Source organism: Hemicordylus capensis, chromosome 4, assembly GCF_027244095.1.
Source record: "Hemicordylus capensis ecotype Gifberg chromosome 4, rHemCap1.1.pri, whole genome shotgun sequence".
Taxonomy (NCBI): Eukaryota; Metazoa; Chordata; class Lepidosauria; order Squamata; family Cordylidae; genus Hemicordylus; species Hemicordylus capensis.
Window position 1 is genome coordinate 320,098,197 of NC_069660.1, and position 25,078 is coordinate 320,123,274.

Here is a 25,078-nt window from a genome sequence, read left to right on the forward strand (position 1 = left end):
TCCAGCCTGGCTTCCAGCTGACAGAAACTGCCTTGGTTGCCCTGGTGGAGGACTTTTGCTGAGGGAGAGATGATCCACCCCCACCCCCACCGGTTGATTCTCTTGGACCACTCAGCAGCTCTTGATACCATTGACCAGGAGTTTCTTGTGGGTCACCCTGCCAAGTAGGGACTTGGTGGGAGCCCAGGATTACAGAGGCTTGGTTCCTCCCTTGGGGAATCCTGATGGCATGATCATGCAATGCCAGTCCTGTGCCACCTGTACTGGGTGCCGGTTGGGTCCTGGGTCCTTAAGCTTTCCTTGAAGCCCTGCCTGGTCTGGCTCTGGGTCACTCTAAGGCAGGGATTCTCAACGTTGGATCCCCAGATGTGTTTGGATTTCAACTCCCATAATCCCCTGGCCCAGTAGCCTTTGGTTGGGGATTATGGGAGCTGAAGTCCAAAAATATCTGGGGACCCAGCGTTGAGAATCCCTGCTCTAAGGGATTACCTGAGCTCACCGGAGCCTGCCTGGGCTTTGAGATCTGCCACAGAGGCCCTGCTCTCTGCTCTGCCGTCCTTAACACGAACCTGATCAGCAGGAGCCGACCACAGCCCTGGAACTGCTGCTAGGAGTTTGGAGCCCAGCCGTGGGTCGAGGCTGGCATGCTTCCTTTGGCCGTGTCTCAGAGAGCAGACCCCGCCGTGGCTGCTGCACCCCTCCTGGAGGAGGAGGCCAGTGGGGAAGGCCTTGGTGTGGGTGCAGCTTTGGAGCAGGCAGCTGGCAGCTTGACTTATGGGGCCTGTTCCCTCTTGTGTGGAAGTTGGGCAGCGGGGTGCACAGGCCTTGTGCTGGGAATCGCCACACCGCCCCGCATCCCCACTCGCTTGCACCCAGCCCCGCCAGCCGAGGCCCTGGCTCTGGACTGTGGTCAAGTACTCTGGAACCAGCTTCTGTAGGAAGGGGAAAGGGGAGCTCCTTGGGCATCCAGGGGTCTGTGGAAGCACCACTCCCGAAGGGGAGTGATGCCATTGGCAAATGGTGTTTGCTGCAGGGGATGGGGTGAGCAGTGCGAGAGCAAGGGGCTGCTGGCTTTTCGGCATCACCCTCATCAAAGCCTGGGCCGCCTCCTTCTTGACACATCAGGATGTCAGTGCCTGTCCTGCCGTTGAAGGGTTGAGGTCACCCAGCACAAAACGATGTTCCAGCCTGCAGGGCACTGGAGGCAAAATCGTTCCTCTTCCAATAGCAGTCAGAAAGCAGCAGGGAGGGGGCATGTGACGCTGGGCTGGCTTTGTCTTGGCTGGACTGTTCCTCTTCTGGTGGGGCCGGCCGGCCTGGAGTCACCGTGGGGCTGTGCCCTGTCCACTGGCAGGACTCTCAAGGCCTGTGGCTGCTCCTACTGAACCCTGCTGCCTGCATGGATATGGCAGGCCTCCATTTGGGGTATCTCCCCCCCCACCCCAGCACCCCCCGGCTCTCAGCAATATTACTGGAATGGATATTTATCTTATGTCTTGAATGTATAGCCTGCCCTTCAACATACAAGTGTCCTGGGGGCAGCTCACAGAACAAAAATGATAAATTAATAAGATTTGAGAGGGTGGGGGCAGGTGGGCAGAAGTCTAGAAGGCCCACAAGTCCAAGGGCAATTCTGGCCAGGGATGGTTGCCTGGTGTGCTGTCCGAGAATCGGAGGCTCGTTCCAGCCCTGTGTGGGGCTGGCGCTTTAGTGGTTGATGCTGGGTCCTAGGCATCGGGAACTTTTCTAGCCCTGCTTCTGGCTATGAGAGCCAGTCAGCCATGTCCCTTTCAGCTGAAAAAGAAGCCGGGGCTAGGAAAGCAAAAACGGGGAGTGTGTCTGTTCACATGTGTAGTACCTGTATATAGGCTGTGTTTCTGCTGCTCTGTCCGTGCGTGTGGGTCTCCTTGAACAATAAGACAGCCCCAAAGCACAGGACTGTGGAAACGTGGCCTAAAGAGAAGAACGCAGCAGGGCCAAAAGGCGTGTTTTAGGAAGGGCGGGGGCAAGGGGGCCCCCCCGCAGGGCAGTGATCCCAGCGCAGGGTGTGTGTGGCGTTCTTCACCAGCAGCACCACAACTGTGCAGTCTGCCATGCAGCGCCTGCTGGCACAAGGCCCGGCCATCCAGGTGGGCTGCTCCGCAGACTTGCAGGTTCTGTGCTTGGAATAAATTGCGCACGTGAATCAAGTTTTGCACAGTTGCAGTTTTTAAAGAGTATTCAGTGCCCAGAAACATCTGGTCCATACCCTTGCTCTGCTCATCAGTCTGTGGTATTACACGTTTGAAGAGGTGTTTACAGTGCACATCTGTGCAACCATTAGAAACCTTTTTTGTCTGTCTATATCTGTCTACTACACACACTGTGTGTTTGTGTATGTGTGAGATCATCTTCTGGACATGACTCTCAATCTTTTACTTTACTGGGACCTATTAGTTAGGAATCATATTCTCTAGTTTTTCAGACAGACGTTTTTATTCGGAACCTATTTCAACCAAACCAAACAGTCCATTCAAGGTTTCTGCTTGTTCCTGTGTGGTTTTGAAAGAGTGGCAGTGCATCTGACTTGCAAGGTAAGGCCTTCTAACAGGGGCTCCAGGTGTTGCTGGACTAGAACTTCCATCGTCCCCAATGGCAAAGGTCCAACAATATCTGGGGACCCAAGGCTGGAAACCCTTGCCTTATATAATCTTTGTAGAGATCAGCTTGGTGAATTTTTGCATTGTTTAATCCGACTATGAAAAGTTTGAAACACCTGCATATCCTACATTACATTGTTGACTAGCTGAAGTGTGTGTGTGTGTGTGTGTGCGCGTGCGCGCGTGCGTGCGTGTGCAAGAGAGAGAGAGGTTTATTGTTTAATAAGCTCCTTCCTCCCTCCCTCCCTCCCTCCCACCCGAACAGAAACAAAACATGTCACAGACCAGACATGCAATGGATCAATTCCCATAGCTATTGTCAAATGAGGCGGCAGGTTACCCAGTGATCTTCTGTGTTACCCAGAGAGTGTGGTAGGTGTCTTCTTGGAGCTGGTTGTTGAACGCTGAAAAAATGTAGAGTGTGGATGGGTCCTCAGTCCGTAGGATGATGGAGAGGCATGTTCTACCCTCCCAGACCTGCAAAATGAGACACTTGGCAGCCAGTGCTGCATGGAGAATCAGTTTCTCCGGCCCTGGAGTTACGCCCCTGACAACGAGCAGGTTCCCCTGGGGTGGGCCAGGTGAGGGAGCACTTCAGCTCGAAGGCTGCCCTTGGTGGGCACTCTCACATCAGGTGACCAGGGTGCCAGTAGGCACCCACCTACTGGTTCACATTTCCACCACCTTTACAGTTCTGAGAATACCGTTTCTGCTTGTGCAGGGGTGGGCTCTCCTTCACTGGAAGTTTTCAAACGGAGGCTGGATGGCTGTCTGTCAGGCAGGCTGCAGCCGTTGTCTGCCCTGAGCAGGGGAGGGGGACAAGGAGACCTCCAAGCGCCTTCCTGACTCCTAGATTCTGTGAGTGCCGGAGTGTTTTTGCAAGGGCTGTGGTGGTTGGCGGCAGGGTTTGGGACAGAAGAGCAGAAATACTGGAGTGAGTTGGCTCTTTGGGCTTCCGAATTCTCCTGGCCACATGCTGCCTGAAGGCTGCTAAACTCTGCTCCTCAACAACAGAGACAGAACCTTGATTTCAAAACAAAACAACCCCCCTGGCCCCTGCTCTCCTCACTGGGTCCCACACTTGCACCGTAGACTTGTGGAGAAGCTGAAGCACCCCCAGTCCTGGCTCGGGGTTGCCAGTGCCCTTTCTAGCTCTGCTTCTGTGCTCAGTGCAGCCAAGGGGTTGGCTGGGCTGCTGATGTCTGCTTGGCGTGCTGGGCTGCCATCCTCTGGGAAACGGGCTTGGTCTGTGTTGCCTTGTGCAGAGGCACGCCTGCTTCCCCACCCCAAAGAGGAGCACGTGTCTCCCTCCTTCCTCCGTGGACTGTCTGCTCTCTTGGCACACAGAGTCCTGGCCAGCTGCCCTGGTTTTGTTCTAGGTTTGTTTTAGGCACCACTGATAATGGTGCATGTGGGGGCTTGACCCTGGCGTGTGCTCACCCAGTTTCCTGGTGACATGCATAACAAGCTGTTGCTCCCCTCACCCTCCATTGCTGTCACCTGTATTAAAAACCTGTCCCTGCCCTGTCTCCACCCCAGCCTGAGACTCTGGTTTCTGCCTAGGCAATGGATCTGGCTTGTACGTGGCGGCTTCCTTTCCCTCTTCCTCAAACATTTGTACCCTGCTCTCCAGTGCCTAACCACAATCAAGAAGACCATAAAACATTTCGCCTTAAATTACAGTATACAACAATACAAGCAGAAGAACGGCGGTTGGTTTCAGAGTACTAGCCAAAGCCAACAGGCTAAAAGCTTTCCGGAATAGCTGGGCTTCCACTTAAACACAGAGAGGGAGGGCAGGGCCCTGCCTTTGGTAGCCACTGGACTGACTTGCATGCCAGGTTGGCCAGAGGTCAGGGCCTGAGAGGCTGGCTGCAGGCCCCAGCGAGCTTGGGCCCTGTGTTCCCTCTCACAGGGATTCCCAGACGTTGTTGGACTACAACTCCCAGAATCCCCAGCTGCAATGGCTTTTGCTTGGGGATGATGGGAACTGTAGTCAACAACATCTGGGAATCCCTGTGAGAGGGAACACTGCTTGGACCCCCAGATGTTGTTGGACTACAACTCCCATCATCCCCAGCCACAATGGCCTTGGGAGTTGTAGAGCTGGGGGGTTGTAGAGCTGGGGGTTTGAGAACCCCTGCCTCGACTGAGCTGTGGCCTGCAGTCAGCCGCCCAAGCCCTGATCTCTGGCCCGCTGCCTTGGATGCAAATCAGTTGGGTGGGTACCAAGAACCGGGCTTTTCTGGCAGCGGCATCTCCTCTTTGGCATTCCCTGCCATTGGGAGGGGTCATCCCCCGTCAGCTGCATGCTGGGTCCCTCCCTTCACTTTGCCTGCTCCTCCTGACATCGTGGGACACAGGGGCATTGCAGCTTGTCTGAGAATGATATGCACATCTATGGTGTGTGTTTATGTTTATGTTTTATTACAGTCCACCAGTTCCTTCAAAGTGGCCTCAGCCCCAATTTGTACAATGAAGATGGCCTCACTGCGCTGCACCAGGTGAGTTGAATACCTGCTTTCCAGGTTCCCCATCGGCCTCCGAAGCAGGAGGTGCTCGGCCCTGCCTTGAGTGAAACTCACGCCCTGTGTCTCACTGAAGCGGCCCACCTGGACAGTGCTAGTGATGGCGTGTCCTGGAGGAATGACTTGAGGTTCTTCCTGTCCCCCCCCCCCCGCCCAGTCCTCTGCTGCAGCAGAGGAGAGCAGTCTTGAAATGAAGCCTAGTGCACTATTTGCAGAAGGGGCAGGTCATGGCATACCCACGGTGGGCCAGGCGTGTGGCCTCTTCCTTGGAAGCAGCTGCCCTTGGTCTTGGCCAGCCTTCGCTGGCCTGTCCTGCTCAGCCACTCGGTGGGTCTGCCGCACTCCTGGCAGAGGCTGAGCCAGGGAAGCCAGACTGGCCGCCCCCACAGAAACCCCATCAGATGGGTTGCCGTCTGCCTTTCAGCACCCCCCTTGCAGATGCTGTGCAGGAGCTCAGTGGCAGAGCATCTGCTTGGCAGGCAGGAGGGCCCAGGGCCAACCCCTGGCGGCAGCGGCAGCAGCATCTCCTCCAGGCAGGGCTGGGAGAGGCCCCTGCCTGACTCCTCGGAGAGCTGCAGCCTGTCTGTGTAGTAGACAGTGCTGAGCCAGAGGGACCACAAGGGCATGGAATGCACTGCATTTCCGGAGGGCCATTGGCACATTCCCGGCATTCCTGTGACCATTGCGGAGGGACCCCTGCATTTCAGTGGGCATTTCCTGCCATTGGTTTGAGGCTGAGGCTGTGGCTTAGTGGCAGAGCATCTATCTGCTTGTCACGCAGAAGGGCCTGGGTGCAAGGGCTGGGAAGGACTCCGGCCTGCATCCGTGGGCAGCTGCGGCTGGTCTGTGTAGACAGTACTGAGCTGGATGGACTGAGGGTCTGACTTGGTCTAAGGCAGCTTCCAATGTACCAGTGTAGAGCAGGATTGAAGCCCACTTGCCGACTGAAGGATGACGGCCAATCCATCATCATCATCATCATCATCATCATCATCATTACGGTCCAAGACCAGCATGAAACGGCCAAGCCAAGAGGGAGGAGAGCGGGCCCCTGTCAGAGTTCCGGCTTGCTCAGATGAGCTAAAGCTCTCCGCAGGGGCAGAGATTGCCGCGTGTCTTATGCACACTGTGGGCCATATGACACCGTGTGCAACTGGGCCACACCATGTTTAAAAAGCACTTGAAAGCCCACCCAAGCCTTTTCAGCTTTTTAAATTTTTAAGTTTTAATCTGTGTTTGACCTCTAGAGTCTCTAAATTGTTCAGGTTTTTTGTTTGTTTTAACTTGTTTTATGTTATTGTTAACTGCCCAGAGATGAAAGTTTGGGGCGGTGTACAAATTTGACAAATAAACAAATATGCAGAGCAACCTCTAAGAACATAAGAACAGCCCTGCTGGATCAGGCCCAAGGAGGCCCATCTAGTCCAGCATCCTGTTTCGCACAGTGGCCCACCAGATGCCAATTGGGAGCCTTGAGGGCATGCCCTCTCACCTGCCATGACTCCCCTGCAACTGGTACTCAGAGGCACCCTGCCCTTGAGGCAGGAGGTGGCCTACAGCCCTCCGACTAGTAGCCATTGATAGACCTCTGCTCCATGAAGTCATCCAAACCCCTCTTAAAAGCATCAGGGAATGGTATAGTGAAGAATGTCGTGGCCAGATCACTAACTTGGACTGAGCACCACAAACCTCTCTGTCAAATGCTGAGCGATCTTCACTGGCTGCCAGTTTCTTCCTGGGCTCAGTGCAGAGGGCGGCGTTTACTCTTTAAAGGCCCAAAGGGCCTGGGGTCCTGCATGGACCAACTGGGATCCTCGTTTGGGGTCCTGCTCTGGATGTCCCTGCCCTCAGGAGGGTGACCACCCGAGGGGGCCCTTTCGCTGCTGCCCCAACGAACGCATCACCTTCCTCGACGTGTTTCTTTGCCCGGCACCTCCGCGGTTCTCTTTCGGGCGCAGGGCCAAATCCATCCTGTTCTCTCATGTCCTGAGCGGCTTGTGACGCTCTTGAAGAACACTGCAAATTGCCTTTGACCTGCTCATTAACTTTCATCTTTAAATGAACTTTCTCCTGGCGAGCTCCGCTTGTTCCACCATGGCTCTGTTTGTTGTTTGATTAAGTTTTATGTCATTAGCCACCTTGAGACTCTCCTGGTGAAAGGCCGTGGAGAAATTCTGTAACAAAAAAGGGGGCAAAGAGACACTGAAGCAGGAAGTTCTGCCCAGCCTCCTGGAATACTTCAGACTTCCCCTGGAAGTCCCATCCAGGGCAGCAGCTGACAAGAAGGGAGCTGGACAGACTCTTGATAGACGTCAAGCAGTGCAGGGACAAAAAAGAGAGTAGCATCTTTCATTATACCATTCGCTGTTGATGTCAGAGAATGCGTGCTTTTGGATTGGACAGAGCTCTTCATCTTGATTGAAGAGTTCTGTGTCACTCAAAACCTTGCGTGCTCCTACACTAACAGGAGAAACTGTCTCAACTGAGCCCTGAGGCCTTCCAGGTGTGTTAACATATCCACCAGAATGAGAAATGTGCTAAAGAATTAGAGTCACGATGTTCAGAAATCCCCGTGTTGTGTGCAGTGCTCGATTTTAGAGGCGCTGGATTTTGATGCCCCCGTGCATGCCCTGCCCCCAGCTCTGCATGGTGGTGGTCCTCCCTTGATGTGCCTCCGTGTTGAAAGCCCCCTGGGGCCCAAGAGCCTCTCCTGCCTTTCTTTAGCCAGGCCCTGTCTGCAAAGCAGGGGCTCAGTGGTGAGCCTGGCTCTTCTCTCCTTCCTGGCAGCAGCTCTCTCCAGGCCCCACTTGCCCCCCCCCTCCCCGCACAGTGTGGGGAATGCATCAGCAGCCTCTGTGCCAAATGGCTGGCATATTTGTTTCTGCTGATCCCTGGCATGCTATGAACGCTGGTTGAAAATGGTACTTGTGGAGCTTTGAGGAATCCCAGCCCCCTTTCCCTTCCCTTCCTTTGCAGAACAAATGAAGGGGGTGATGATTCCTCATGTTCGGACTGGACTAGTAGGCGGACGCCCCCTTTCCCACCCCCTTGGCCCAAGGAAATGCATCTAAGTCCAGGAACTAATATGGCGACCCCTCTACTTCTAGGAAGTCCTCTTTCTTCTAAATGTAGAAGGGAGAAGGGCTGGGGGGCTGGGTTTGGCTGCATCTGTGGGCCTTTCTGCCCCACATCCTGCTTAGCTGCCATGATAGGTAAGAAGCAGGAGCTTGGGTGCCTCTCAGTTTGCACTCAGTGGTAGGAATGGGCTGTCCTCACCACCCGAGACCTGTCAGAGGAAGGCTGCTCGCTCGGGTCCAGGGACCAGGGGCCTGCTTCTCACAGGGACCCCCAGGGAGGGAGCCCACAAGCAGCCAGCAGCTCCCAGCAACGGGCCCTCCTAGGCAGACTCTGCCCCTGCGGGCTGGAAGTGTCGTGTGCCCCTCGTCCTCGTCCTCCTCCTCCTCCTCCTCCGGTGGTGCCTAGAGGGCTTCCTCTGTGCCTTCTCCACGGCGTAGCTGAGTCCTGGCAGGGGCAAAGGGCTTCTCTTTAGTGAGAGGGAGAACCCCACAGATCGGGCAGCTGAGGCCGGGCCTTGTGATCTTTATGGGGAGGCCCCCTTCCTGCCCTGTCCTTGCTGTCGGGAACAGCTGCCCAGCTGGGCTGGGCAGGAAGACTGAAGGGCCGCTGCCTCGGTTGGAGGGGGTGAGTCCATGGCAGCCCCTTGCCTGCCTCCCTGCACGAGCCACATTTCAGGGGCCTTTCCAGGCTCCCTTTCAGGCGCCCTCTCATCCCTGGAGCCGGCTCCCCTCCCCTCTCCGTCCTGGGGCCCAGCGGCCCCTCTGGCACGCACCTTTCTTCCATCCCGCCTTCCTTGCAGTGCTGCATCGATGACTACGGGGACATTGTGGAGCTGCTGCTGGAAGCCGGGGCCGACGTCAACGCCTGCGACAGCGAGCTCTGGACCCCCCTGCACGCTGCCGCCACCTGCGGGCACCTGCATTTGGTGGAGCTGCTGGTCAAAAGGTAATAAGCGGGGGCCGTGTGGGTCACAGAGCCTGCGGCTGCTTCGGAGCAGAGGGCTTGCCAGGGCCAGGTGTTGGGGCAGACTGCTGCTCAGGGCCTCTGCGGGAGCCCTTGGCGGGGCCCTTGGCCTGATCCAGCAGGGGATGGGTCTGATCGCGTAGTCAAGGACGGCTGGGGGCTGAGACCAAACGCTCTGACCTTAATCCATGATGCAGGTAGGATCAGTGTATGCTTCCCTAAACTTGGCTCAGTGCTGCTTCTGCCAGATATAGGTCCCCTGCTAATTGAGCAAAGAGGCACCTTTTAAAAGTGGCGATTCTCTTTACTGAACAGGGGGAGAGCAACTGGCCCTATCCGTCCCCAGCACAGCATCAGCCCACCAGTGGTTGTTGCTGGTGTCTATCTTAGGTGTCTTTTTTAGACCGTGAGCCCTTTGGGGACAGGGAGCCCTTTTGTTTGTTTATAGCTATGTAAACCACCTTTGTTGAAAAGTGGTCTATAAATATTGGCCGTCTTGAAAGTCCACCCTTCCCCTGTGTGGAAGACCTGGGCTAGCTAGAGGCCAGGAACTGGCTTCTCCCCCCCCCCCGCCCAAATCTGGGGAGAGCCAAAAAGGTCCTCAGGGGCGGCCTGTGCCTCGGGCAAGCCAGGGGCTTCTTCCTGGAGACGGCCTGGCCCTTGCCTGGAGCCGGAGCAGCGGTTTCCAGCCTTGGGCCCCCTGATGATGATGTGGCTGGTGCTGTCCTCCCGCCGTTATGGCTGGGGATGGTGGGAGTTGTCGTCTGGCCACGTCTGGGGAGCCCTGCTGTGCAGCTCAGCTCCACCGCTCCTTGGTAGACCGAGACGCTGTGAGCCACAGTGGGACAGAGGCAGGCAGCGTGTGACGGATCTGACCAAGCAGAAGTGAGAGCCCCTTCAGGGCCCGTGGCGGTGATGGCACCCAAGAACGCCGGCCTTTTGGCCGCCCTCGTGCCTGCGCCGTGCGCCCAGTGGTGCTTCGCTGCATGGTGAGAGGCCCCCTACAGGATGGCCCGGAGGAGCAAACTGGGCAGCACTGGGCAGCCCGCTGTGGCCGGTGGGCTAGACAGGTTTGCCTTGGCCTCTGTGCGGAGGACCCCATGGCCCCAGCGCCGCCTGAGTCGGAGGCACCCTCTGGGCCTGGGGCTTGGGCTGCCTTCCTGCAGGGTGGCCTCCACCCCCCACCCACCCCCGGAGGCGGCAGCTTCATTATCAGGCTCTTTGCCTCACCCAGAATTGAGGTCGTGTTCTTGAGCTCCGCTGTAATTGCTTTGGACCGAGCTTGTAGGGCTGTAAATATTTAACAGGGGTGTATTGTTAGCGGAGTAACTCTATCGTTGGCCCTGCTTGCCTGCCTGCAGGGCTCTCCGGTAAGTAAGACTGCAGCCCTGCCCATGGTGGGGCTCTCCATAAGCAGCTCAGAATTAGTTGGCAGCAGTCTGGTCCCGGGCTCAAGGCCCTTTCCCTGTGGCAGTGAGTTCCCAAGGTGCAGGGATCGGGCTGTGCCTCTGTCTGCTGCCTGGCACTGTTGCTGCTTTCCGTCGACTGGCCCAGCTGTGCTGATGCTGAAAGACTTCAAGAGGAGAGTGCAGGGGAGGGGACCTGACAAATATTTGCCTGAGATCACAGCTGGGGTGGACATTGAAAAAGGCCTCTCCAAACGCCAGCAGTTGGGGGCTATTCACTGAAACGGATAAGCAGCAGGTTTAAGAGGAACGAAGGAAGTGCTCCATTAGACAACTGATGGAACTCCCGGCCAGAGGATGGGATGGCTGCTAGCACCCCTGAATTGGGCAGGAGAGGAGGAGATGGAGGCATAGGCCATGTGGCCCTCTTGGCAGCAGCGGACGCTGGCAGGTCCCCTCTCCAGTCTCAGCCCCCCAGTGCCAGAGACAGCAGGTGCACGTTGCCCTTGTGGCCGTCCTGCAACTCGCTGGGGGCCCTGGGCTGGCCCTTGGTGGGAGGCAGGGTGCTGAGCGGGAGGGGGCTTTGCCTTGGGGTCTCTGTCTGTTTCCAGGCTGAGCTCCCGGAGGGGGAATATGATGATGGGTGATCCTGGAAGGAGGTGCATCCACCTGGATGTGGGCTTGCTGGAGACACATCAGGCCACTCCTGGTTTTCCTGGCCCTGAGTTCCTGCTCACCTGCTCCAAGAGAGCCAGTGGTATCGAAGCACTCGGAGCACTTCTCCGATATTATTCAGTAAGCCTTACAACAGCCTTGTAAGGCAGGCCAGGATTATTTCCACCTTGCAATGGGGGAAGTGGCTGGGGCTGAGGCCAAGAGAGCCAGAGTCTTGCCGGAGGCCACCCACTGAGCCCAAGGCTGATCCAAGGTGGGGACGGAGGTCTTCTGGCTCGTAGCGTGAGGTCTCCGCCACAGACGGGCACAGCAGTTCTGCAGGACCTCCTGGAGAGATGTACCCTGCAGCTGTTTCACCTGCCGGCCTGGCTCCTTGAGGACCAGGGTTTCTTGGGATCCCTACCCCGCTCTCCTGGTTCTGAAAGGCTGCTGGGCCCTCCAGCAGGAGACACAAGATGCTGTGGGGGAGCAGGATCCGGTTTCAGCCACTGCCCCCTGCGGAGGGAGAGGAGGAGTGGAGAGAAACCCAATCTGCGAGGCTCTCCGGAGAGGGCCCGTGCAGCATGTTTTCCAAGAGCTGTTGGCTGCTTGGGCACAAAAATAACTCCTTGTATCTGTTACAGTTGGCACCCGGCAGCGGCAGCAGCAGCAGCGAGAGCTGGATGCTGCCTGCAGCAGGTGCGCTGGGCACGGTGGAGACGCCTGCCCGCTCACTCCTTCCTTCCTTCCTTCTCCAGAGGTGCCAACCTGCTTGCTGTCAACTCCGATGGGAACATGCCCTACGACCTCTGTGAGGACAATGCGACGCTGGACTACATTGAAACGGCCATGGCTGACCAAGGTGGGTTGCATCATTTTGGGGTCCGGGTTCTTCTTGTCTGAATGGGAGACCTCCACAACTTGGCCCCTCTTGCTGGCCGGTGGGAATCTGACACGAGGAGTCAGTCAGATGCCTCAGGCCTCCCGATCTGCAAGCCCCTGACTGTGCTGTCAGCCCAGAAGGGTAGAATTAGCAGGGCGGAGGGAGCGGAGGACAACTATGCCTAGCCCATCATGCCCAACCCAGGGGCCGCCACCTCCTTTCTTTCGCAAGGGTGCCTGATGCGATCCCAGCTTGGGTTGTGTCTCTGCCTTGTTTTCCGAGAGTTTAAGCAGAGTCCGGCTGGAGCAGACCAACAGTCTGCTCAGCTCCACGCCTGGCTTGTGGGCTTCCCGTTATGGAAAGCAGGATGGGGGCCAAGAGCCCGCCCTCTTCTGCTGTTGGTGCCGAGCAGGACTCGGCTTCTGAACACGAACCTGTAAACAGACAAGTGGGGACTGTTCAGACCGTTGTGGTAAATTCACGAGTGTCCACCCTTCTGCCATCAGGAAAGGGTCTTGCTTTCAGGTTAAAATGGATCTTTAAAGGGTCTTGCTTTCAGGTTAAAATGGAGGCAGGGATTACTGGGTAGTAATCCCTGCCTCCATTATAGCCTGTTTCACTAAGTGAGACCCTTTCCGGACCAGTCCATAGACCGTCCATTTGCTCAGTGAATGCAGGCAGCTCCATGCGTGTCAGCTGGCTGTGGTGGCAGTTCTGCTTAAGGTACTTAAGGTCTCAGACTTGGGTCACCAGATGTCATTGGACTACGACTCCCATCATCCCCAGCCACTATGGGGAATCATGGGAGCCGCAGTCCAACAACATCAGGGGATCCACGTCTGAGAACCCCTGGCTGGCAGCATTTTGCACCTACAGCCGTCTGGGCATTTCTTCCTGAACGGCGTCTGGCCTTTCTGTGGTCCTCCCCATCATTCCTCCCGCTAGGAAGGGGCCAGTGGCTCTTTTGCCTGAACTCCTTGCCAGGATCCACAGACCCCCCCCCCGCCCCCACCAGACCTTCCACAACCCCCTGTTAGCAGCAGCGTCTGTCCCGGCTGTGCTGCTTTGAGTGGAAAGGGAGGACTTCTTAGCGCTGGAGCAACGAACTCTCCCTCCTTCCTGCATTGATCACCTGCTCCCTTCTGGGTGGGGTTTTGGAAAGCTCAGGTTCAATGAGCCGTGAGCGTCTGTCTCCTCCCCGCCCCCACTTGTTGGCAAGTGCAGGACACTCCTACCGCAGGCCAAACCTCTTGCGAATGAGCCTGGGGCATGATCCCGCCAGAAGGGCTCCTGCGCAAGTCCTGTTGAATGGGCATCGCCACCCTGCACCCCACTGGGTCAGACCTGTCTTCCGCCCTCCTTCTCTGCGGCCCTCCAGGGTGGCTTCATCTGGCCTCCTGGCCCAGCCCGCTCTGGTCTCGCTTGGGCCCTTCTTGAGCTCCGGCTGCTCACTCCAGAGCGGGCCCAGCTTCCTCCTCCCTCCGTCTCCTGCTCTCATCATGCCCTGTGCTAGAAGGGGCTGGTGCTGATCCCCACAGCAGCCCTCTCCTTGTCTCCTCGTCTCCCCGGGAGCCTATGACTGCAAATTAAGGCCAGGGATTAAGTCGGTCTTGTGGCAGGGGGCATGAATTGCAGGGTTTGCCTTGGTTGGCATCTGACGGGGTGACTACATGTGAGCACTGCCTGCTGCAAGAGATTCCCCTTAGGGGATGGGCCAGCCCCTGCTTCGGTCCCTGGCAGCAGCATCTCCAGGTCGGGTTGGGAGAGACTCCTGCCGGAATCCTTGGAGAGCTGCTGCCAGTCAGTGCAGACAATATTGAGCTAGATGGACCGCCTCGGTAGAAGGCAGCCTCCTCTGTTCCTGTCTGCAGCTCAGGTCAAGTGCCCGTGTCATCTGATGGTGGACACCACATAGCAGGGAGTTGACGCACAGCTGTGCTGCAGAATCCGTATTGCACGCGGGCGTGGTCCCCCCCGCCCCCACCAATGGCATCAGATCACTGATGGTATGGAGTCCTTCCCTGCCCCGTCTGGGTTTAGGCTGCTCCTCGCCTTCTGGTGTGTTGGATCGCAGCAGCTGAGGGTGGAGCCTCTTCCAGCCAGCCCCTTCCTGGTGTCTGTTCCTTTTCTCATTCGGTCAGTAAAAGGTGGCCAACCTGATGCTTGTCAGCTGTTGAGGGACTACAACTCCCACCCACCCTAGCCATAATAAATTGTGGCTGGGGATGACGGGCATTGTAGTCCAAAACAGCTGGAGAGCCTCAGGTCGGCCACCCTGGTCCAGAATCTGTTAGTTCTTGGTAGCAGAAAAGGGCACAGGCGCCCTTGCTCCTTAGCACCCCTGGAGCCCGTGCTGCTTGCTCCGAGCCCTGGGGTCTGCCTCCATGCTGACTGCAGTGGCCGGGACGTGTCCTCCTGAGGCCAGCATATGCACGCGCATGTCCCTTTTACACTGCGGGCTGAAAGGAGAGGCTCCTCCTCAGACCTGCTGAGTCTCTCCCGACTGCCTCAGCTCTCCTTCTCCCCGACTCAGCCTCACTTCTGCCTGCACAATTGGTCTCTGATGAAGCTCTGAGCTGATTAGGACACTCGAGGTGCCCGCCAGAGACGGGGCTGGGGCTTCCGAGGTTAGCAGGGTCATTGGTCGGGTCCCCCAGTGCCTTGGCAGTGGCCAGGCTGGCAGGACTAGGCAGCATCTGGAGCTATTGTAGAAGAGGCAGCTGTCTTGGCTGTGGCAAGTGCCACAGAGAGAAGGGAAGCCGGTGGTGGTGGTGGAGGAGGTGGCGGCCCTGGGCGGCTGCCATTGAGAGGTCCGTAGGTCTTAAACGAAGTGGAGCGGCATGCTTTTCTGGCCCGGCAAAGGGCCCCCCTCGTCCCTTCCTAATATTCCTTTGATTCAATGGGTCCTTCCTGACAGAGGGCCTTTTCGGCACACACTTCCATGGGTTTCCACACTGAACCACATGTGGGAGAGGCACAGAGCACCCCCAGGCAGCAGATCTTGCGGGCTTCTCCTTTGCCCTCCTATTGCTATTTTCCGTCTTCCTCACTGGCAGGTGGAACCTTGCCAGTTGGTTGTCTGTACCTGCTCCTCCTCCCCCCCCTGCCCCCAAGCTCCACACCACCTCTGGCTTCTTAAAACATCTCAACACTGTGCACTTTGGGATTCCTGCCCCACCTTCTGCCAAAACTCCCATGGAGCTTGGAAAGGAAGAAGCCAATGTTTGCTGTGGTTTTCAGTGCCTCTTGCTCTCTGGACATGGTTGCTGATCATTAATTAATCACTTCCTGAAATACTTTCCTTTCATGTTGTCAGACTGGTATGAAAATTGCATGGATGTTAGACCCTTATGAGGCCACCATACCACCCAGATTTTAGGCAGATAGAGGTGGTGGCGGCGGGTGGGGGGCATTTCTGGGCACACCACCCTTTAAAATGTTGAGGTTGACTTTTTGCTGTATAAATTGCTGTGATCAGAGCAGTTGGCACAGCAGTTCTAAAAAAGCAGAAACCCAACAACCTCCCATTAGCATCACCATGGATGAAAATCCCTACCCCAAACTCTTCCCCACCACTCCTTGATGGGGGAGTCCCATTGACAGCACAGAGGCTTGCAGGAGACATGGATGGCACTTTCTTTTTTAAAACAGTGGGGGCAGAAGAGCAAGATTACTGTCCATGGGTTTAAACAAGAGAGAGGGAAATAAAGGGCAGTGAGCAGAAGTGGCAGAGGTGCATTTGCGGGTAGAAGAGGGCTGCCTTCTCCATCACCCTCCAGAATGTCTTGTGGAGAGCTGGCCTGGTGGTAGCAAGCCTGACTTGTCCCCTTAGCTAAGCAGGGTCTGCCCTGGTTGCATGTGAATGGGAGACTTGATGTGTGAGCCCTGGAAGAGATTCCCCTCAGGGGATGGAGCCGCTCTGGGAAGAGCAGAAGGTCCCAAGTTCCCTCTCCGGCAGCATCTCCAAGATAGGGCTGAGACTGAGATTCCTGCCTGCAACCTTGGAGAAGCCACTGCCAGTGTGTGAAGACAATACTGAGCTAGATAGACCAAGGGTCTGACTCTGTATATGGCAGCTATGTTCCTCATGTCACCACTTGTGTAGAAAGCCACTTCCCCTTCAGACCCAGGCCAGTTGTCCTGTGGCCCATCACACAAGTTATTCTGCTAGTGCCCCTAAGTCAGACGACCTGAGCAAGAAAAAGCCAGGGACAAATTCCACAGGGGATATGGAGAGCGTCATTGAAGGCTGCACAGAATCCCCAATCAACAATCCGAGTTCATGATGGAATCGATGAATCTCCTCCTGAAAGGGGTCCATGGCCATGCTCCTGCGATCTCCCACGTGTCCCCAGGTATAACTCAGGAGACGATAGAGGAGGCGCGTTCAGCTGTGGAGCGCACCATGGTGAATGACATCCACCGGCTGGTGAAGGAAGGTGTCGACCTGAATACCCCACTGGACCACAGCGCTACCCTGGTGAGCCAAGCTGTGGGGAGAAGGTGCCTGGTGGAGGGTGGTGGGAATGGGGCAGTCCCCACACCCTTGAGTCTTGCCCTCCCCCTCTGAGAAAGAGACTAGACTGGGCTGCCATTCAACCTGTGTAGGGCTGAGGGTGACCCAAGGGCCGTCTGTCCCTCCAGCCCAGTCAAAGATGTCCCTCGATCAAGTCTCAGCCGCTTTGGACAGAGTTGGGTTCAATTCATAGATGAGCTGCTTGGGCGTCCTTCCACGAGTCAGGAAAGCATTTTCAGATGAAAATGGGCGCAGGCGCCGGAACGGAATCCAGCCGGGCGCTAGACCCATCATGGCTGTGGAACGTGGAACCTCCATACTTGAGAGGACCCCTCTGGTCCAGCTCTTCTTCTTTAATAGAAGCAGCTGCACAAAGCGAGACCTTTGGGCTGCCTGCTGAACATGTGGGTCTGTCCCCAGACCGTTCCGTCCTTCCTTCCCCCACCAACCCCCACATTTTCTACCCCATAGCTGCACATCGCCTCGGCGAATGGCTACCTGGAGGCTGCTGAGTTGCTGCTGGAGCACAAGGCCAGCATGAGCGCCAAGGACAATGATGGGTGGCAGCCGCTACACGCTGCTGCCTGCTGGGGCCAGGTGAGTGGCGGGGGGAGTGGGCAGAGGGCAGAACAGATCCCAGGCAGCCGGGCAATAGAGGAGGCCAGTCCCGGGGGAGACTGCTGGTCCTTGGAGGTGGCTGCTTGGCTGTGGGATGCTGCCCTCTAGTGGCCAAGCTCTCTTGGACAGGCGCTCCATGACATGGACTTCTCCCCTCATCTCGTTTACCTGCATCTGCCCACAGACCAGGCGGCCCTTGGGATCCCCTGCTAAAGTCAGTTGGGAGATAAGCCAGAAGCAGCTGGTGGTGATGCAATTAGTGAGGGCTGTCAAGGGCAGGGGGGTGCTGGGCCTGGGCCCTTTGCAGGTGGAGGTGCGGGGTGGGGCTGAGCAGCTGTGGGGCTCCAGTGCTCTGCATCGCATAGCAGCTGACCCCCCCGCCAGACCTTATCAAAGCTAGAACTAATTCTGCAAAATAGGGTGGTTGTGTTTTGTTTTGTTTTTTAAAAACCCTGATATACATGATGTAAAATAAGAGAAATCATGTAAACTTATGGAGGGGACTTATGCAGAGCTCAGAATCTGGATTGCCTGATCTCTTAGTACAGAGGGAAGCACTGACATGGCCCTTGAATCCTTGTTTCTGAGCAAGGGCAGAAGCAGAGCCCTGTGGGATCGGAACAGAAGTCCGTCTAGACCAGCTTCCTGTCTCTTGCAGTGGCCAACCGGATGCCTCTGGGGAGCCCCCAAGCAGGGCATGGCCCTGCCCCATTTGGCCTCTACTGGATCGTATTTTAGGATATGCTACTTCTGCACATGTAGATTTATTTTAGCTATCACAGCTAATAGCGACTAATATTATTTATTTGTTTGTTTGTTTGTTTAGCACATTTTTGTACCGCCCCAACCCAAAGTCTCAGGGTGGTTCACAACAAACAAAAATAAAACATTAAAATCAATTAAATACTAAACACAGTTTAAAACAAATAATAAACAATCCAAAATGTAAAAAGTTAAAAAGCTAAAAGGCCTGGGTAAAAAAGATGAGTCTTTAGACACTTTTTAAAAGCTGCTAGAGATGGGGAGACTCTTATTGCCACGGGAAGCGCGTTCCAAAGTCTCGGGGCGACAACAGAGAAGGCCCGTCCCTGGGTGGCCACCAGACAACATGAAGGTAGCCACAGACGAGCCCCCCCTGATGTACGCAGTGGATGATGGGGGTCATGCAGAAGAAGACGCTGTCTTAAGTACCGTGGGCCTAAGCTGTTTAGGGCTTTATAGGTTATAACCAGCACTTTGTATTTTGCCCGGAAGCTTATCGGCAGCCAGTGCAACTCCTGTAATATAGGAGTAATATGGTCTCTTCGAGATGACCCGGAGACCAACCTGGCTGCTGCATTTTGTACTAATTGCAGTTTCTGGACTACATACAAAGGCAGCCCCACATAGAGCGCACTGCAGTAATCAAGTCTGGAGGTTGCCAGCAAATGCACTACTGTTTTGAGATCATGAACCTCAAGAAACGGACGCAGCTGGCGTATCAACCGAAGCTGATAGGAAGCGCTTCTGGCCACTGCCTCAACCTGGGGAACCAGGGAAAGGTGTGGATCCAGAAGCACGCCCAGACTGCGTACCTGTTCCTTCTGAGAAAGTGTGACCCAATCTAGAACAGGTAGATCAATATCACTTCCCGAATGACGACCCCGCACCTCCATCTTGTCTGGATTCAGTCTCAGTTTGTTATCCCTCATCCAGCCCATTACTGCTTCCAAGCAGGCATTCAGGGAGGATATGCCTTCTCCTGATAAAGTTGACATGGAGAAATAGATTTGGGTGTCATCAGCATACTGAACACCCAGCACCAAATCTCTGGAGGATCTCTCCCAATGGTTTCATGTAGATATTAAAAAGCATTGGAGACCGTATGGAGCCCTGAGGGACCCCATATAAAAGCTCAGATTTTGAAGAGCAACAGTCTCCAACCGACACCATCTGGAATCTGCCTGAAAGGTAGGAGCGGAACCACTGCAAAGCAGTGCCTCCCACCCCCAATTCCCTCAGACGTTGCAGAAGGATTCTGTGGCCGACAGTATCGAAAGCCGCCAAGAGATCCAAAAGGACCGACAGAGTCACATTTCCTCTGTCAAGTCCCAATTGGAGATCGTCCATCAGGCCAACCAAGGCAGTCTCCACCCCATAGCCTGTTCGAAAACCAGTTTGAAATGGGTCTAGATAGTTAGTTTCCTCCAAGACTGCCTGGAGCTGGGAGGCCACCACCCTCTCAATCACCTTGCCCAACCATGGGAGGTAGGAGACAGGCCTGTAGCTATTAAACTCCAAGGGGTCCAAGGCAGGCTTCTTAAGAATAGGTCTAATAATCGCCTCCTTTAAACAAGGAGGCATCCTGCCCTCCCTCAGAGAGGTATCTATAATTGCAGGCTCTCCACAACAACCCCCTTGCCAGATAGTATAAGCCAAGGATCAAGCAGACAGGTGGTAGGACGAACCATTCTGAGGAGCTTGTCCACATTCTCAGGAGTCCCAAATGAAATTGATCCAGTCTAATCACACAAGAGGAGTTGCTGGAGACCTCTGCATCTGACACTGTGATAACTGTGGAGTCTAAATCTAGATCTAGATCGACCCGAATACGAGAGACTTTGTCCACAAAAAACTCATTAAAAGCATCACAGCAGGCAACTGACGTTTCCAAATTCGGATTCAGGGGAGTAGGGGGCCTTACTAGCCCCCTCACAACCCTGAATAGTTCCGCTGGACGAGAGCCTGCAGAAGCAATACGGGCAGAAAAGAAACACTACTTTGCTGCACGTATAGCCAGAGCATAGATCTTTAAATGTGCTCTATGTCGCAATCTGTCGGATTCGAGTCGAGTCTTCCTCCACTTGCGCTCCAGTCGTCTACCTTGCTGCTTCAGCTCCCGCAGATCTTCCGTATACCAAGGAGCCACTTTTGAAGCAGGTCGGAGAGGACGCTTAGGAGACTTCTCCTTCTTCTTGGAGTTGTCCACTCTTCTTTTTCAAAGCCATCTGAGTCAGTGGCACATCACCACATCTTGTGGCCGTGAGTTCCATAAGTTATTCAGTTGCTTGCTTTTCTGAGCTTTGCTAAAATGTCTTCTGTGTTGCCTGCAGATTCATCTGGTGGAGCTCCTGGTGGCTCATGGAGCAGATCTCAATGGGAAGTCAGTGCTGGATGAGACCCCACTAGGTGAGCAGGAGGGGACCAAGCGGCAAGAGGCCGGTGGAACTGGGCCAGCTGCTTTGGCTACCTGAGTCCGGGCCATTGTGCTTACTGGGCTCTGCCACAGTTTCCCTGTTGCCCATGGCCCTTGGCTGTCAGGGGCAAAAGAGCAAGAAGTGGTGCTGCTTCTGCTTCTCCTCTCTGGGCTGCTGGTGCCTCTTCCTTGCCCTCCCTCTCCTCTGGCCAGTGCTGAGGCTGCTGCTGGTCTTTGCCTTGCCCTGAGTGGTCTTGGCTGATCTGCAGCTTTCTAAGAAGAAGCCAGCAGAGCGCTCAGCATCCACAAGCAGAATCTGGCATTCCAGAGCTCTGCTTTATTTGTCTGTGTTTAAGCAAGTCTCTAGCCCTGAGGGGTGTGAAGAAAAAGGTGAGAGACTGTGGCAACATCTGGTTAAAACCTCAGAAGGTGGAGCGGGACTGAAGTGGACTCTCAGTGCTCTCCAGAGGGGGCTTTTTGTCCCTGGGGGCTCGCCTCTCCCACTTCCATCTTCCCATTGCTTGCCAGAAGAGTCCAAATTCCTTGAGAATGTGAATGTCAGAAGCAAAATAAGTAACGCAAATAAGAGAGTGTGGGGGAAGGCGCCTAACTTGCCCGGGATGTTCCACAAGCGTGCACCCCGAGGAGGCTTGGCTCTGGCAGGGGAGAACACCCACTGACCCCTGAGCCCCCTTTGACAAGGCAGAAGGGACGGGGGGGGAGGGCAGGGGGGCCTTTCCAGGCCAGATGGATCCTCTGGGATGGATCGCCATTGCATGTGGAACATTGCAGAATCACATAAGTAGGGTGGGCAGGCAGGCAGCAGCCCCTGCCCCAAGGCGCTTCCACTCCCAGTTGCCAGAGCAGGAGAGACGGGCAAGTGTAAAGTGCCGCAAAGCCTCCAGTGGGGTGTGTGTGTGTTGCTGATTTGGTCCTGAGCGTCCCCCCTAACCCCCCCACCCCGCTTCTTGTGTCCCTCCTTGCAAGACGTGTGCGCAGACGAAGAGGTCCGGGCCAAACTGCTGGAGCTGAAGCACAAGCACGATGCCATCATGAAGTTGCACGACAAGCACAAGTCACTGCTCCAGCGCCGAACCTCCAGTGCTGGCAGCCGAGGGTACGCTTCAGAGAGGCTGGGTGCAGGGGAGGGCGGTCTGGGGTCAAGAAAACTGGCTGTGTTGGCCCTGGGGGCAGGAGGGGGGAGGGAGGGCGAGTCAGGAGCCCCCTCTTTCAGTGGGACTTGCACGGGAGGTGCCCCACGGCCCTTGAGCCTGAATGCGGCCCAGCTAAGCCCCCTGCCCTCCCCCCCCTCAGGAAAGTGGTGCGACGGGTGAGCGTGACGGAGCGCACCAACCTCTACCGCAAGGAGCACGAGAAGGAAGCCATTGTCTGGCAGCAGGCGGAGCAGCGCGAGAGCGAGGGGGAAGCCGAGGACGAGGACCGGCAGACGGACGCCGAGCTGCAGGGCCGCACCGAGGCGGTGAGTGGCGGCGGCCGGTCCCCAGCCCCCGCTGCGCAGTGGGGCAGGACGACCACAGCCCTCTGGTGTGTCGGGCTTGCTCTTGCCACTCCCCCAACAGCCCAGCCCCGAGTGCTTCAGAAGCTCAGACTGCTCTGCCTTTCACTCGCAACCCCACTGTCAAATTTGGTTCCCGCCAATTAATCAATGGAAGCCTTAGTCGACTGACTTTCTGACCAATTAAGGTGTGTTTCCTTCTCTAACGTCAAACCAAGAATAGGCTACACAAAACCCCGCTCTCCCTTAAAAGCGACTCTCGTGGACCATTCTGTAAGGTGCCCAGCCCCTCTCAGTACCCAGCTCTGACCTGGCCCTCTCCCCTGTCCTTGGCTGGCCGGACTTGCACGGGATGGCCTGATGGAGGGGATCTCCCCTCTCCCTGAGGGACTCTCGGCCCGTGCATGTGCGAGGCAGGGTCGGGGAGGTGGAGGGCTGCTGTGGTTCTGCCTCCTCCTCCTCCACCCTCCTCCTCCTCCTCCTCTGTGTCCAAGCAGGAGCCGGGGGCAGCAGCGGAGGCCGAGGCGGTGGCGGAGGCGGCGGCAGGGCCAGGGGCGGCAGCGGAGGAGGCCTCCCAGCGCAACGGCACAGCCCACCCCAAGCACCTGTACTCCAAGCGGGACCGCAGCTCCTCCTACCAGCTCTCGGCGCCGGACGAGCTCAGCCTCAGCAAGGAGAAGGCCCGGCACACGCTGGCCGACCTGAAGCGCCAGCGGGCGGCCGCCAAGCTGCAGAGGCCCCTCCCGGAGGACTTCCCGCTGGGGCCGGGCGAGGCCCTCGGCCCGGACTTGGAACACAACTCGGTGTATTTCACGGCTGCCAGCGGGGACCCCCCGCTCCTGAAGCTGACGGCTCCCGCGGACGAGACTCCGGCCGAGAAGAAGCCCTGCTGCAAGGTGATGTGAGCCTGGAGGACCGGCCGCCGGCTGGGGGCTCACTCCACCAGGGCCGGAGCGGCGGCCTGGCTTTCCCCGAGGGCAGAGGCCCCAGCCTCAGCCGGCTGCTCTTCAGGGGCCCCCGCTGAGGGGAGGCAGCGGGCGGGAGGCGCCACCCCGCTCACCGCAGTGTCTTGGTTGCTGGCCGCCCAGCGCCAGCTCCCTGCTCATCTTCTGGGCACGGCCGTCTCCCGAGGCCCTGGCTCCGGGTCAGAAGACGGTGGCAAAACGGCTCTCTGGGCCTGAGGGGAGCGTCCCAGCCACTGCTCGGCTGCCCGTGCCGGTTTCAGAGGGAGTCTTGCGGGAGGGCAAGACGGGACCCCCCCCCCGTGCTTGGGGTTCAGACTGTAGCCTGGCCTGGCCTGGCCCCGTCCAGCCTGGGGTGTGGGGAGGGCTGCTGTGCCTTCGCCCCTTCGGGGAGCGATGGATGATCCTTGCGGCTCAAGCGTGGCGGTGGAGGCTGGGGAGGGGCGGCTGGAGTGCCCCCTGCTCTCCGTGGTTGCGAGGGGCTGCCTTCTGGGGGGCTCCCCACTGCTCCAGAGCAAGCGGGAAGGGGAGGCTCAGCTGAGTCGGAAGTGACCCTCAGCCTGCATGCCTGCCATCTGCTTGGGAGCTGGGGCCATCGGGGGGGGGGTTCTTCTTGGGCTTGGCACACCGATGCCCGCCCCAAACCTCCCCAGCAGGTTCCACCCTGAAATGGCTGGCTGGCTGGCTGCACTCCATGGGTGTGGGGGGGAGGGTGCCCTCTTCTGGCATGCCCTCCCCCATGTCCTGGAGGGCATGCTGGGAAGCAGAGTCCTCTGGAGGGATCCCAGCTTATTCCTTGAGAAAGGGCCCCTCGTGGGACTCGGCCGCTCCACACCGCAGCCATTGCTGAGGACTTTCCCCAGGAAGTAGGAGCAGGCGTGGAGTTTCCTCTCTGCCTCCTGAGTGCAGATGGAAGCCCTGGTGGGACTGGAGTGGGCTGTGCAGGGGGCGGGTGGGCGGGGGGTGGGCACAGACCCCTCTCCCCTCCCGCTGCTCCTCTCCAGCTTTGTGATGCAGCAGCGGATGCCCCCTCTCCCCCCCCAACCCTGACCATGGGGGCCTCCACGGGCAGCCGAAGGCATTGTCCAGGCTGCCTGGGCCCCAGCAACAGGGGGAGAAGCCACTGTGTCCCCAGCCTCTGGAAGTGGCTTCCCATGGACTTTGGCCCCGCAGGGTGGGAGGCCCTGACATGACCAGCTGGAGGCCAGCAGGGCTGCCTCTCGAGAAGTGCCCGCAGCAGCACAGGGGCCACGTTGTGGAGCAAGCCGCCCCCTTGGGATGCCCGCTGGCTGCCTTGGAAGAGCCGCTGAGTCGTGTTGGCTTCCTCAGCCGGGTCGTGGTCTCTCTCTCTCTCTCTCCCTCCCTCCCGGGGGCTTTTCAGGCCCTGGATTTTCTGTTCTCTTTTGCATCACCCTTTTCTTAAAATGTCGACAGTGCTTTTTCTAACGCCTTGTTTTTATTCTTGACTCTTGACTCTGGTAAGGCAATAAACTAGTGACTTGTCTCTCTAAGCAGCCTCATCAGCCCTTCCGGGGGTGGGGGCAGCCAGCTGGGGTTGGTGCTGGGAAACCCCCCCCCCTTTGCCAAGGACCAACTGGAGCCTTCTCTGCCTCCCCACTCCCACCCGGGACCAAAGCACCAAAGCATGCCCGTTCCAAGAAGGCGGGAGAGCTCCTGGCAGGCGCCTCGCTCTGTCTCTCCCCCCCCCCCGCCCCGGTTCATGTGGTGTAAAGCCAAGAAGAGCCCAGGGGTGGCTCAGCACTGACTCTCCTGCCCCTCCCTGTCGCTTTCTCTTTGCACATCCCTCCTATGGTGAGGCTGGGGTGGGGGGGGTCCTTTGGGCATTTCCCCCCTCTAGCCTCCTATGGGGAGGCAAGAACAGGGAAGAATCCCTCCTATAGGGGAGAGTAGGGGGCTCCCTCTGGGACGCCCCCCCTCCCGCCCTGCTTCCCCAGCCCCTGCAGCCCTAACGGTGGGGCCCTCCGGCTGCTCCCCCCTCTTTGCAGGAGGTCAGCATTTGAGCCAGACGTGGGGCTGAGGAAGCTGGGCCCAAGGCTGTGGCGCAAGGGGGAAGGCATGGGACTCTTCGCCGTCACTCTCCCGGCCTCTCCTCGGACTCTGTTCCAGCCCTGCAGTCTGG

At 57.2% G+C, this 25,078-nt stretch overlaps 1 protein-coding gene across 3 annotated transcripts in view; it reads left to right on the plus strand.

Annotated features, from left to right (window-relative positions):
* PPP1R16A (protein phosphatase 1 regulatory subunit 16A) overlaps positions 1-24,449 on the plus strand; it is a 58,378-nt gene extending 33,929 nt beyond the window's left edge. For 2 of the 3 annotated variants that reach the window (XM_053248516.1, XM_053248517.1), the window contains exons 3-11: positions 5,073-5,143; positions 9,045-9,190; positions 12,027-12,130; positions 16,507-16,631; positions 17,139-17,264; positions 20,378-20,453; positions 21,448-21,577; positions 21,775-21,940; positions 22,471-24,449. In XM_053248516.1, coding sequence (XP_053104491.1) covers positions 5,073-5,143; positions 9,045-9,190; positions 12,027-12,130; positions 16,507-16,631; positions 17,139-17,264; positions 20,378-20,453; positions 21,448-21,577; positions 21,775-21,940; positions 22,471-22,881 — 1,355 coding nt within the window. In that variant the 3' untranslated portion in view covers positions 22,882-24,449. The remainder of the gene's footprint in view (positions 1-5,072; positions 5,144-9,044; positions 9,191-12,026; positions 12,131-16,506; positions 16,632-17,138; positions 17,265-20,377; positions 20,454-21,447; positions 21,578-21,774; positions 21,941-22,470) is intronic. The other variant, XM_053248519.1, reaches the window with a different exon arrangement.
* The last annotated feature ends 629 nt before the right edge of the window (positions 24,450-25,078 follow it).